The sequence below is a fragment of the Odocoileus virginianus genome, chromosome 8, assembly GCF_023699985.2.
Source record: "Odocoileus virginianus isolate 20LAN1187 ecotype Illinois chromosome 8, Ovbor_1.2, whole genome shotgun sequence".
Lineage (NCBI taxonomy): Eukaryota > Metazoa > Chordata > Mammalia > Artiodactyla > Cervidae > Odocoileus > Odocoileus virginianus.
The window spans coordinates 40,957,535-40,971,709 of record NC_069681.1 but is presented as its reverse complement, the minus strand read 5'-3'; the positions used below and the strand labels follow the sequence as shown (position 1 = coordinate 40,971,709).

At 42.4% G+C, this 14,175-nt stretch overlaps 1 protein-coding gene and 1 non-coding gene across 3 annotated transcripts in view; both read left to right on the top strand.

Moving 5' to 3' along the window:
• The first annotated feature begins 4,107 nt into the window (after positions 1-4,107).
• Positions 4,108-4,180, top strand: TRNAG-CCC (transfer RNA glycine (anticodon CCC)). The gene has a single exon. It is a non-coding gene; the product is annotated as a tRNA-Gly (tRNA).
• Positions 4,181-8,229: 4,049 nt separating this feature from the next.
• The window catches only part of GPC6 (glypican 6), a 1,189,310-nt gene continuing 1,183,364 nt past the window's right edge, over positions 8,230-14,175 (top strand). Inside the window, exon 1 of one of the 2 annotated variants that reach the window (XM_070471522.1) lies at positions 8,230-9,209. In XM_070471522.1, the coding sequence (XP_070327623.1) occupies positions 9,050-9,209 (160 nt within the window). In that variant the 5' untranslated portion in view covers positions 8,230-9,049. The remainder of the gene's footprint in view (positions 9,210-14,175) is intronic. The other variant, XM_020884423.2, reaches the window with a different exon arrangement.

Here is a 14,175-nt window from a genome sequence, read left to right as displayed (position 1 = left end):
GTTTTGTCATACATTGAAATGAATTAGCCATGGATTTACATGTATTCCCCATCCTGATCCCCCCTCCCACCTCCCTCTCCACCCACTCCCTCTGGGTCTTCCCAGTGCACCAGGCATGAGCACTTGTCTCATGCATCCAACCTGGGCTGGTGATCTGTTTCACCCTAGATAATATACATGTTTCGATGCTGTTCTCTCAAAACATCCCACCCTCACCTTCTCCCACAGAGTCCAAAAGTCTGTTCTGTACATCTGTGTCTCTTTTTCTGTTTTGCATATAGGGTTATCATTACCATCTTTCTAAATTCCATATATATGTGTTAGTATACTGTAATGGTCTTTATCTTTCTGGCTTACTTCGCTCTGTAAGTAAGAGCGAAGAAACTGGATGGCTCCAGTTTCATCCATCTCATTAGAACTGATTCAAATGAATTCTTTTTAATGGCTGAGTAATATTCCATTGTGTATATGTACCACAGCTTCCTTATCCATTCGTCTGCTGATGGGCATCTAGGTTGCTTCCATGTGCTGGCTATTATAAACAGTGCTGCGATGAACATTGGGTACACGTGTCTCTTTCAGATCTGGTTTCCTCGGTGTGTATGCCCAGAAGTGGGATTGCTGGGTCATATGGCAGTTCTATTTCCAGTTTTTTAAGAAATCTCCACACTGTTCTCCATAGTGGCTGTACTAGTTTGCATTCCCACCAACAGTGTAAGAGGGTTCCCTTTTCTCCACACCCTCTCCAGCATTTATTGCTTATAGACTTTTGGATAGCAGCCATCCTGACTGGCATGTAATGGTACCTCATTGTGGTTTTGATTTTCATTTCTCTGATAATGAGTGATGTTGAGCATCTTTTCATGTGTTTGTTAGCCATCTGTATGTCTTCTTTGGAGAAATGTCTGTTTAGTTCTTTGGCCCATTTTTTGAGTGATTCTTTGTAGAGTGAAACATATACAGCTTTGCTGTTGACTCCTATCCTCTTTCTCTTGTGACCAATAGTCTTTGTATAGCTTATAGGTGAGATCTCTTATAGATGAGATCTCTGTGACTGTAGACATTAAAGAGAGAAAAGCTAACTGTTCTGCTTGGTCTCAAAAACATTGCTGTAAACCCCTTCCATTGCTTTCCACAGAAAAACTAATACTGCTTTAAGGTGTGATATTTAACCAAGAAGTTTTATTGACTTGAATGTACTAGTAGATGCAGAAGAACCCATTCAAAATTTTCACTTCCCTTTTTCCTTTCTAGTCTCTATGCTAACTTATACTAATCTTGAATGAATTTAATCATTATAATTAGAAGTTATTAGAAAACTCCCCAAATTAAATGCTATGAATATGCTGATTATTGAATTTTAGAATATTCAGATTGCTTTCCATTATTAAAAGTAACTTGATATCAAAGTATGATCAACCATAAGAAGGTTTAATCACATTAAAGTCTTTTAAAATTTCTTTGAGTCTCTTCTGATTCTCATCAACTGAAGGTTTTTTCTAATTTATTTATCTAAGTAACTTTCTGTTTGCTTTCACTTCTTATGTAGAAATATTAGGTTTAAAAAAAGCCCAGTCAGTAAATTATCTTCCTAGTCCTTCAGAGCACAGTCCTTCTAAGCTGAAGTTAAAAGAACAGAGATCTCTATGCAGTAAAATAGTTAAAAACAACCTTACTTTCTGGGTTCATCATCAGTTTTTTCCCCCAAAACCCACCCTGACATATTGCTTATTTAATGCTGAAACCATTAATTATAGTTAACTTAGAGCTTTTAAAATTTGAGAAATCATTTTAATAGCAGATTCAGGTATTCCACTGGAAAAGACCCTGATGCTGGGAAAGATTAAAGGTAAAAGAAGACAGTGACTGAGGATGAAATGGTTGGATGGCATCACCGACTAAGTGGACACGAGTTTGAGCAAATTCCTGGTCGTAGTGAAGGACCAGGAAGCCTGGAGTGCTGCATTTCAAGGGGTTGCAAAGAGTCAGACATGACTTGGTGACTGAACAATAGCAATAAAGGTATTCCACTGATGAAAGTTAGCAACACATGGTGAGCTATCCTCCGTCAAGTCTGTGCCGTCATTCATTTGCCTTATTAAATATCATTGTTTATGATGCCAGATGATTTGAAAACAAAGCAAAGCTCCATTCATCTTTCACAAAAGCAGAAGAACTAGGGTAGTGACTGCCAAGATGCATGGTTCCAATAATCTAGGTATGTTGAATTACTGCTTAGTTACAGAATCATCTCTCATAACATTAACATCTGAATTTATAAAGTAAGACAAGGTTAAATGATCTTTTATGAACTACAAAAATGCAAGTTTATTAATCTGTAATAGGATTTTCATCTGTGCCACTCTTTTACATTTATGTATCTGATTTGGAAACACTTCAGAAACATGTGAGCTTTAAATAATGATATTATTGAAGGATTCTATTAATACTGTGAGCCATAAAGTCAAAATGAAATGCTATTCCTTATGTATAATAAGCTTTTCTAATGATGGTCTAAAATGATGCTTAGCCAGTACTCTATTTGCCAAGATTGTTCCAAGGCAGAGAGTGATTGTAAAACCAAGTATTTTAACTAAATATTTTATTACTTAATATTTAAATGAATAGCCTAAAATGTATTTCTAGGCATGAAATGGGCTTCCCTGGTGGCTCAGATGGTAAAGAATCTGCCTATAATGCGGGAGACCTGGGTTCGATCCCTGGGTTGGGAAGATCTGCTAGAGAAGGGTATGGCAACCCACTCCAGTATTCTTGCCTGGAGAATCCCCATGGACAGAGGAGCCTGGTGGGCTACAATCCATAGGGTTGCAGAGTCGGACATGACTGAGCAACTAAGCACATAGAGGCATGAAATAACCTAAGATGTATATCCAGCTGAGAAACTCACAATCAATGGAAAGGAGATTTCTGGATCACTAATAAATACGAAAAATTTTAAATAGCATGTCAATCATTGTTATGCCTTAACATATTTTCTGTTTATACCTTCTTGTGACTGTTATTAACATTCCAAGTAAATATGAGTAGTGCTTAAGAATACAGGAAATACTTGCATTATATTTCTAGCATACATATATGAAAACTAAATATAATTAAATAATTAGAGCTCTTCCAATTCCCTTGGCTAAACCCTGACATAACTATTAGGAAAAAATTTGATGAAGCATATCATAATATTCTCTCCTCAGAAGCTAAGTAGCTCTGGCTTCGGAGCCTTAGACGAATATTGTAAAATATGAAAAATCTGTGGTCCCTCTGCGTGGTCCCTTGAGATCATTAGCAACCAAGCTGGTTCTCAGTTGCCCTAAAGATATAATTTTAATGGGTTTATATTAGTAGTAGGTAAACTCGTAAGGCTCAGTAAATGTTAAATAGACTACTAGGATTTGGTTTGGTATAAAACTTGATAAGAAAAATTAAACACTATTTCTACCAGTTTTGGTCATTATTTACCCAAGTTTACCTTTCTCTGTAATTCAGCAACCTTCCCGTTATGAAGGCATCTGGCAGAACTACTATTGTTAACATTTCTGATGGCTTTTTCATTACAGGCCCTTGTTTTTCAAGAGGCAGGTTAACTAAGCAATTTTGATTTGCACCAAGCTGAGATGTGGAATAGACACTTGAAGTCCGTTCTCTTGTTTTCATAAGATTTCATTTGAACTTATTTGTGCTACTTGATCTAAATCCACAAAGAAAAGAAAAAAAAAAAACTTAAAAATTCATTCAGCTTCACATTCATGAATTGGTGCAACTGAGCAAAAGAATAGTAACTTGTGTAATTGCCTTTTTTCCCCTTATTCATGGCTTAAAAAAAAATTATTCACAATGAAAAACTTCATACCTCAATGTTGCTATGTTTTTTGTAAGAAATATTAATGCTCATTTGTTTTACATACATGAGATAATGGTGAGCCCCCTTTACTTTGTAAAACATGGCACAAATATCATCATCTGCATTTATTAGAAATTTGAGATATTCATTTTAAAACAATATCTTTCTCATCATAAGTACTTACATTTATTGTATAAAACTTACAGAATGTAGAAAAGTAAGAGGAATATAAAATCAACCTACCAGGGACTTCCCTGGTGGTCCAGTGGCTAAGACTCTGTGCTCCCAATGCAGAGGGCCTGGGTTCAATCCCTGGTCAGGGAACTAGATCCCACATGCTGCAACTAAGACCCAGTCCAGCCAAATAAATAATTAAGTAAATAAATATTAAAAAAATTAAAATCAACCTACCTAATGCTATTACATTAAATTTCAATCTCTTTCTATGTCTCATGTTGTATTCTTGCCTGTAGTCTTAGGAGCTTCTTTGGGAAAGCCCATCCCTTTCCATTTCCACATAGAGTTGTCACACAGCACTAATCAGTTATACCTGATGTTTCAATATTCCCTCCACCTACTTCATATACAAGTCCACGTAGTATGGCATCCACTTCATTACTTTACTAGAATGTTTCTGTTGAAGTTTCCAGGCAGCCTGTCATTGTCCGTGTACTATTTTCTCCAACTTCCTTGGCTTTGATGTTCCCTGGGATTTGCTTCATCTCTGGAAATCTTCTAACTTGAATTCCATGATGCTACCTCATTTTTGTTCACTTCTTATATTTGCAACCAACCCCTATCTGTTTTCTTCATTTCCCTTGCTTTTCCTTTAGGTTACTATAGTCATTGATTTACTTTCATTTGTCAATTACAGAGTAGCCAAATGACAGTGGCATAAACTACAGGATATTTATGAATTATTTAACAAGAAGTTAAGAGGTTGGCAGTTGGAGGCTGATTGTGTGACTCAGGACAGGAGCCCAGGATCTAGTTTCTTTCCACCCTCTGGTCTGTCATTCTCTATCCCTTGGCCATGTCTTGTCTCCTACTCACAAGATGGCCAAGTAGTTCTAAGAAGACAGCTGCCTGTGTGCTTGCTCAATGTCCAACTCTTTGCAACTCTATGGACTGTAGCCCACCAGGTTCCTCTGTTCGTGGGATTTTCCAAGCAAGAATACTGGAGTGAGTTGCCATTTCCTTCTCTAGGGGATCTTCCTGACTTGGGAATCGAACCCACTTCTCTTGCATTTCCTGCATGGGCAGGTGAGTTGTTTCCCACTGTCCCACCTGAGGAGGCAGAGGCAAAAAGACTTCTCTGTTCCCATATGTCTTTCCTTTAATCAGGAAAAATGCTTTTCTCAGAAATCTTTTCCTTAGATCTCATTGGGCAACAAGGGGTGTTAAGCCCACCCCTACACTATTTAATGAAAAGGGAAATTTTCATGACTTGCTTCTGGGTTCTTTCCATCCTCCAAGGGATGACCATTTGTGATTCATCCCTTGGTGCTGGCATAATGCCCTGAACACAGTGGGGATTAGGGTAGCAAGAAAGAAGAGCCAAGGATCATGGAGTGGATACCTGACGGGGCAACTCTGCCCACCTGTGAACCGTGGCTGCTCCTTAGAGATTTAATCTTCTTGTCTCCATATCTCAGTCTCTGAGGCTCCGTTCATCTTATGCCCAGAGGGGCTGTTGTGAAATAAACAGCTGGGATGTGAATGTGTTGTGTAAACAGGAGTCTTAAGTCCTAGTAAATACTACATTTTCCTAGTGAGACTCACAGTTTTGAAATAACGTTTTAGTAACTTTTTTTGGTATGTATTGAACCAAGGAGCAAACGGTGCTAATCCTTTCTGCAAAATGTATCTTCACTTTCTTTCCATTTACTATCTTCCTGTTCTGGTCTCAGTCGCCTGAAATCTTGACCACTGTGACAGGGTTCTATGTGTTTCTCCTATTAACCTTTCTCTTGCTTCTATGTGCTTGCTTCCTTTGGTTTGAGGTTCCTCATGTTCTAACTTCTTTTTCCTATGACGCACAATATAAACAGTACTGTCAGGGTTCGTCTCTCGGCCAAACTCTTTTTTTTCTTTCTATCTAAACCAAATGCCAACATCTCCTTAATATGAGTTCTCATCTTTCTAGTCAAGGCTCTTCTATAAATGCCCATGACCTTCCAGGCTCATTCCAATACCTCATCTAGGCTCTGCTATTGCCCTTAGCTGGAAAGTTTGACTTAATTTCTTACACCACCTCACACAGTGCGACACTATCCAGTGAGTGGACCAGGAGGGTTTGACAGCACCAGTAAAGCAAGTTACTTAATTCTTTGGTCTGATTGGAATTAATAAGTTCAGTTCAGTTCAGTCACGCAGTCGTGTCTGACTCAGTCGTGTCTGACCCTTTGCGACCCCATGAACTGCAGCACGCCAGACTTCCCTGTCCATCACCAACTCCCTGAGCTTGCTCAAACTCATGTCCATTGAGTTGGTGATGCCATCCAACCATCTCATCCTCTGTCGTCCCCTTCTCCTCCTGCCTTCTATCTTTCCCAGCATCAGGGTCTTTTCCAATGAGTCAATTCTTTGCATCAGGTGGCTAAGGTATTGGAGTTTCAGTATTGGAATTTATAAACCTACCTTAAACTGTTTCACCCTTCTGATGGGATTAAACTAATCTATGTCTGATTAAGTTATAATTCTTTCCATACTAGCCTTCCTACAAGTCTAGGACCTATGTACAATAACCTAGGGCTGTATCATTGCATTGAATGCTTATTAAATACTTAATGATTTTCAAATATCTTAAAATACATACACTATGTTTTTACCCCCTCTTCCTCCACTTCAAATGTCCTATCTATTGCATTACTTGCTATATATTGCGAGAATAATGGTAAATTACAGTGAGTCCCAATGTGTGAGGAGAGAATAAGTTATGTGTGTAATCACTCCCCTCCTCTGGAGTGCAAAATGCCTACCACCTGTCTCTGACAAAAACAGAAGTTTGAAGGTCATGTCAAATATCATAGAAATAATGACTTGGCTACAGCATTCCCTAATCCTGCCCATTTTATCCTTTGTCCACTATGACACACGAGGATATTTTGTTTCATCCTGATTTCAGACACTGAGGGAAATAAATTCAAGTCACTTGAGGCCTACCAGTTAGTACAATATCGTAAAGGCAAAAATTATGCTAAAATTTTAAGAGGAAAAAAATGTGACTGAACTTTTCAGAAAGAAATACCTGTCTACGGGATTTTCAAGAGGGAAAAATTAACTTGTAAAGAAGAGAAACTCATTTTTAAGCATTTTCATAGTTTAAATCAGGTTGGATCTTGAACTTGGGAGTCTTTTTGATGGAGTAAGAGAGGAGGAATTTATTAAAGAGAGGAAGAAGAGGTATCTAATGTAATGATGATGAAGATGACTCTGACAGTGGTCGTGATAACAAACAATGACTTAAATTTCATGGTCATTCTGGTCATTAAGAGCTGTCATTTGAAAAACACAGCTTTATAGAGAAGGTCCAAAAAACTGGACGTTACCCTACAGTTATTTCTGAATAATGAGCTGACCCAAACACACACAGACACAAAAGTAAGCATTATCTGCTTTTTGGTCTTGCATTTACCTGTTAGTAGTTGCATGAGTTTTGGGTTTCAACACATATTCCGGCCCAGCAAAGTTCATTAAGATAAGAAAATTGATAAGAATTTTCATTTTTATCCCATTTCACAAAACTTGAGTATAAGGCAGGAGGAAAGAAGTGAACTGATTCTCCACTTTGGAAGAAAATGCTAAGTATAGTACGTGAGAACCTTTAAAGCAAGCGAAGCCCTCACTGCCCTCCCCGATATCTTCCTTCATGTACCCCACTGACCCTTGCTCTTTTTTTCTCACTGCTTCCTTGTTCTGCTTCTTCTTCGCTTTCCTGTTCATCCACACGCTAGAAGCCTGAGATAATGATTTTTGATGCAAGATTATGTAACATTTGAAGTTAAAAGGGGGACATTTTTTAGTCCAGAAACCAAAATTTTAAAATTAAAAAAAAAAAAAAAAAACACACAAACTACTTATGTGTAATGTATGCCTGCGTTGTCTTTAGAAGAAAAAAAAAAAGTCAAACAGCAATAAGCCCAGTAATTAGAGCAGCGACTGTGCCCTGCTATTCCCGGTTCCCCTCTAATTGTTCATTTCAGCGAGGGCTGTGTGTTCCAGTAGGTCGTGAATTGTTGCTCACATTTAGAGCAACAATTGGCATTGCGTTGTCCTTTACAGCCACAAAAATGTAGTTTAATAACGTAAGTTAATGACTTAAAAATACTTTGTCTTCCTAGATGACTTCGTTATGGCATTTAAAAGTAGCATTTCGGATGAGAACGAAGGATGTGCAGCCAATGATGAAAAGAGGAACGCTTCCCTTTTATCCCCCTTCTGCTGCCGATTAGAAAGAAATCCAGTCCAGGTTTTGCCTTCGACTCGGCCTCTGAATTTCGGCTGTGCGAAGTGTAGCACGTTTCTCTCCCTCCCCTCCTTTCTCCTTCCCTCTAGCCTCCAGCGTCTGTCTCCAGGATTTCTCTCTTCCTATTTCAGGAGGACTCTCACAGGCTCCCTCAGCCTGTGCGAAGCTGAGGTTTCCCCTGGATCTCGTATATCCCCAACACATACCTCCACGCACACACGTCCCCGAGAACCCCGCGCTCACACCGACACACACTCGCGCGCGCACACCCTCGCGGTCGCCTGTCCATCTCCCTCCCGGGAGAGCCGGCGCGCGTCTCCACCTTCGCCGCACACTCCCGCTAGCCGAGCTCGCAGCGCGCTAGGATTCTTGCGGCTCGGAACTCGGATCGCAGCGCTCAACCCCTATGGTGGTTTTTGGAAACATTTCTTTTCCTCCTTTTCCTCGTTTTTATTGCACCGTTTTCGGTCTGGGGAACTAGAGGAGCGAGGCGGCTGCTTTCCCAGCCAGCCCCGGTTGGCTTTGCCATCCTCCATCAGGCTTATAAAAGTTTGCTGAGCGCAGTCCAGAGGGCTGCGCGGCTCGTCCCCTCGGCTGGCGGAAGGGGGTGACGCTGGGCAGCTGCGAGGAGCGCGCCGCCGGCTCTGGCGGGCTTTCGGCTGGAGGGGCAAGGTGAAGAGCGCACGGGTCCCGGGGTTCACGGAGCTGGATTTGCATGTTGCACCATGCCTTCTTGGATCGGGGCTGTGATTCTTCCCCTCTCCGGGCTGCTGCTGTCTCTCCCGGCCCGGGCGGAGGTGAAGGCTCGGAGCTGCGGCGAGGTCCGCCAGGCGTACGGTGCCAAGGGATTCAGCCTGGCGGACATCCCCTACCAGGAGATCGCAGGTAAGCGCGGGCGCGCGGCCCGGGCCGGCTGCAGCCCTCGGCGGCCGCCCGTCCCCCGGGCCGCCGGAAGCCCTCCGCCTTCCCCCTGTTGCTGAGTTGTGGTGTTCACTTTGTGCCGGGGGCTCCCCGGGCCGCCGCGCCTCCGTGCCGGGTGGCGGATGCTCTGGGCGGCTTCTCCCGCGGAGGGGGGGAAGGTGTGCGTCTCCGGCTGCCTCATTGTGTGTGCACACGCGGGAGCGCCCTCCTTCCCTCCCTCCCTCCCGCGCTCGGCTCCCGCGCCCTCGCGCTCCTCTTCGTCGCTGGCCCTGGCCGAGCGGGCCAGGGAGCCCGGGACCCCCGGGGGCGGCCGCGGCGCGAGGGCGGCACGCCGAGTCCGGCGCCCACCCCGCGCCGCTCGCTCAGGCAAACTTGGAAGAACTGCGGCCGCAGTTTGCCCAGCGCCACCGTCAGAGTGGCGCCTTCTCCGCTCCCGCCCTCGCGCCGGCGGGGGCGGTGGAGAGACGCGGAGGGCTCCCCGGCCCCTAGCTCCTGCCCTCCGGGGAGGCAGAGCTCCCGGCGCCCGAGCCGAGGGTGGGCGGGCGAGCGGGGCTGGGGGTAGGGGATACCCCCCACCCCTTCCACCCGGGGACTCGGCCTCCGACGTCGGCGGTTCCGGGCGGATCTGGGGAGTTCGCGGGCTGCCCGTTTCAGATTTGGGGCGGGCTTTGCCATTCCGGCTCCTCAGGGCTCCCCCGATCGCGGTTGGTCACTCGCGGTCCGGGGGACAGCTCTGCCGCCCCGCGCGGCGCCCCGTCCGGAGCGCGGCCTCGTCCGCCCGCTCCGGGGAGCTGAGTCAACTTCAGCGGGTGGCTCGCTAGCGGAAGCGTCCCGGGGGTCTTCTGGAACCCCGTGTCCCCCGGCCACGGGTGTTCCTCCCTCGAGAGCCCCCAACCCCCGGGCCCGGCGCCGGCGTGTGGGGAGCGCTCGGTCTCCGACCACTTGCGCGGTCGCTTGGGTGCATGTTTTCCGGCTCTTAGTTCCAACCGAACCCGAGCATCTCGGGGGCTCAGTGAATGAAACGTGTTGGAGAGAGGTAATGCCCAGGCTGCGGGATCGCGGAGCTGAGAGAGACAGCGAGGGGCCAGGGGATGCTGTGATGCTCAAACCCGGCAGCCGAAGTCCTCAGTGACCCTCAGATGGTCGAATCAGAACCCTGGATTTCCACCAGCCTCTCTGCGTTTTGCCCAGGAGCTGGTCTCTACTGTGTGAAAAGCATTTTGCATACGTATTGGGATTGCCGTTTTATGGTTGATGCACAAACTCTACAAGTGAGGGTTTTTACTTATCCTGGAATGAGCACGTTTCTAGAAATGTAGGCACTGAAAAAAACAAAAAAAAACCCCAAAACACGGCTTATACAACACGCTAACAGCGCGGAGCATTATATACAGGGAGAGGTTTTCAATTCTGAGCCAGACGCAGGCAGCCTCTGGTGAGTCGGAGGCGGAACCTGTGGTGAATTTTAAGACCACTTTTCTCTGTGTCACTTCATCTCGCTTTTCCAGAGCTCCTTAATTTGTTAATCAATACGTAGAGAGCGACTGCCCCCACAGATCCTTAAGTTTCTTAACTCTCCTTCCCCTTTGTCTACTGTTATTTCATTCTTTTTAATTAATTGATAAGGATCAGCCTTGCCCTTTTTTCCCTCCCCCAGTCTCAGGGAATTCAACTTTTTAAAGGTTTAGAGTATGGATCACTTTTTTCTGGGAACTTTTTCTCCTCTAATCTGGTTTTTTTTTCAAACTATGTCTTTTAAACACACAGATGTTTCCCAACGTGATTTCAGAAAAGGTATCTCCAAGAAGAAAATAGTTAAGTATTTTTAAATTTCTTCTGTATTATTTATGAATAGTGGGGCTTTCAGGAGACTACACGTCTTTACAACAATGCAAATCTCCTTAATATCGAAGGGAAGGTTTTCAGTGTATATGATTTCTGTAGGCACCATTGACTTTCCTGAAACATTCCCAGTGTTTGAAATAAATCCTTTAGTAGATTTTTAGCTACAGGTTTTTTCCCCCTTTTCCATCCCCCCTTTGACAATTACAGGGCTTGTTAATTAGCTATGAATTTCTTAAAATGTGTGCACTTTCTGTTAAATTCTCTTTCTAGGACTAAGGGGACTGTTGACTTTGCATAAAGCTTCCTGACTTTTGGTACCCTTTGAAATACTCAAGCTATAGGTCATTGGGGGGTCATAGGCACATCTGATAGGAAAAACAAATGAAATGAAAGGTACCTGTGTATTAAGGATCAACATTTTTTCAAGGTAAACGTTACTCATTGCTACCTATTGCTGTTGGAAGAATTATTTGTGTCCTGTTATTAAATGAACCCACTTTTCTTCTCCTCCCTAGTTCCTGATATTATTTACTTTTAATTATCTAGTATATGGTGGTTATCCTTCCCTTCAACTCCTTCTTAGCCTTTGCCTTTGTTTGGACTTTTAATGGGTTGCTTGAGAAACAGCATGTGCTGTTAGTCTGCCAGGGAACATGAATTTAAAGGAACTGCTGTTCAGATTTCAGGTTCATGAGAGCTGTTTCTAATTGAAAGATATTTGCAGGTAGCTTGCCTGGTAAAATAACTGAGAAGTAATGAGGACTTTATGTCTCATCATGACATTATTAAAGTTTTACTCAGAACTCACAATTGTGAAATAGTGTTGCCCTTTTCTATTCTAGGATAAAAGGGAATTCTTCAAACTCAACAGATGAGGGGCTGTGATGGGTCATATATAAAGTTTGACTCTCAGAGAGTGGTTGGGAAAGAGGAGGCCTTCAAGGGGCAGCTTGTACCATTAATCTTCACTCAGCCCCGATTTTAAGCCATCCCAGGCAGATCAGATAGACTATCTGTCCTTGTTTGAAAGACCTCCAAAGGAGTAGACTCTTGAGCCCCTCTCAGCAATCCATTCTGATACTTGGTAATTTTTGTGGTATCCAAACGCTTCCAGATATCTAGTCAAAAACCTTCAAAGCCTGCTTGCTTATTTTCTCTTGTTCTGTCTTCTGGGAAGATATTGAGCCGTGTATCATCGGCTTCTTTGTTAGGACTGTTATTCTGATCAAAGGTCAGCGCGAAACATGCTGGTTTTTCTTCCAGCACCAGTAATGTTATCTTGTTTTCCAATCCAAGTCATACTGATGGCTCCAAACTTGTAAAGGAACTCACAGCTGAGAAGAGCATCTGCTTAAAAGGCTGGGCAATTCAGGGGATGTTGTTTTATGCTTATGGAGCCTCTGTTTTATGCTTTGAGCCTTTTTGGAGTCATTAATTATAATATGCATGTGTTGCTGACTAGTGGTAATTTATTGGCTCATGTTAATGTTTTTCATTTATCTAATGTAACTTTACTTAACAGTCCCTTATGTAGAAATTACTATGTCCAGCACCTATGTGACAATATTACCCACTTTAAAAACATTAAACATTGTCTGATTGACTTCTTTTAATAACTTAGGTACTGTCATTATCCCCATTTTAAAGATGAAAAGACTGAGCAACAGATAATTAACTTGCCTGAGGATGACTCAGCTGGAAAGTGAGGAGCCTAGAATTCAAATGCAGGCACTCTGACCCCAGGCACTGGAGTCCGTACACTTCATCGTGTCCACTGCCATGCTGTATTTGTTGAATGAATGCATGTAAGATCAGTTCTATTCTCATCTAATACCTATATAGCCTGGTATTCTCAATCACCATATGCATTCACTCACAGTTCAAGCTGAGAATTTTTCTATTTACTTGCAACATCTACAATTTTTCAAACTCACTGTGAATTTGGGTTTTATGTTCTCTGGAATTGGCTATGCTTCCACCACTAAATTGTCTGTGTATTTGTGCATTTTCCTAATCGTTGTATAGATGTGGCTTTATAAAAGATAAAAAGTAAAAACATGTGTCGGGTGTTTTTTTCAATATACTGGGCCTACTTTCTGAATATTGGGTTAGTCCAAAAAAACTTACTATAGGAAATTATCATGAGGGTTAGAAGGAGGAGGGAAATTTATCTCCAAAAATTAGGGGGGGGGGGGGGAATATAACTAACACTGTTCTCAATAACTTACTCTGCCAACTTTTTCCTATGAGTCAGGCTATAGCTCAATATTAAGAAAGCATAAAATTCTCTCCTGCTTCTTTGATATCAGTTTATCTCAAAAATCTAAAGTAAAAAAAAAAAAAGAGAACATTCTCTAATATTCCAGGGATATACCAGTGATTGTTTTAGTCTTTGTTTATCATTTTCAAATCTCAGAATATGTAATGCTTCATCTTACCTGGCCTGGGTCCAGCAGTTCCTTCCTTTTTTTGGTGGGCTTCCCAGGGAATAAGCCCTCCCTTCCTCTGCTCCCCAGCAAACCAACTTCTTTAATACATTTGCTGTTAACCCAACTCTTTTTTCAATTTACATGTAGATATCACATTAACGTGAATGAAAAAACAGTGTTTGAAAATCTTACTCTTTAAATCTCCTAGTTAGGGATGAATAATTTAATTTCCATTTAACCGCCTTCTTCACAGAGTTCTGATTTCCTAGCGCTCTGTTTCCTTAGATGATGTCTTTAAGATCCTTTCGAAGAACAGTGTGAGGTATAAATGAATTAGTGGAACTTCAAATGGTTTTTTTTATGATTTGTCAAGTCACTAGATTACGGAAAGATTCACATTAATTCCAGGTATCAAAGCAATCTAAAATCTGGGCTATTAGGAGTACCACTTGTTAGACTTTTGATTTGGGAATTAATTTTAGAATGATCCTTGCAAACAGAGTTCTCTTAGCTGATTTAATTAGAAGACGATATGTCATCACTGAGAATAAGAGTTCATTTGAGTTGACTGATACACTTTTTTACATAAAACTCACATCTTTTAACTGTGCCATGTCGTAATAGCTTGTGAGCAGAAATGTAGGCCACTATCAAAA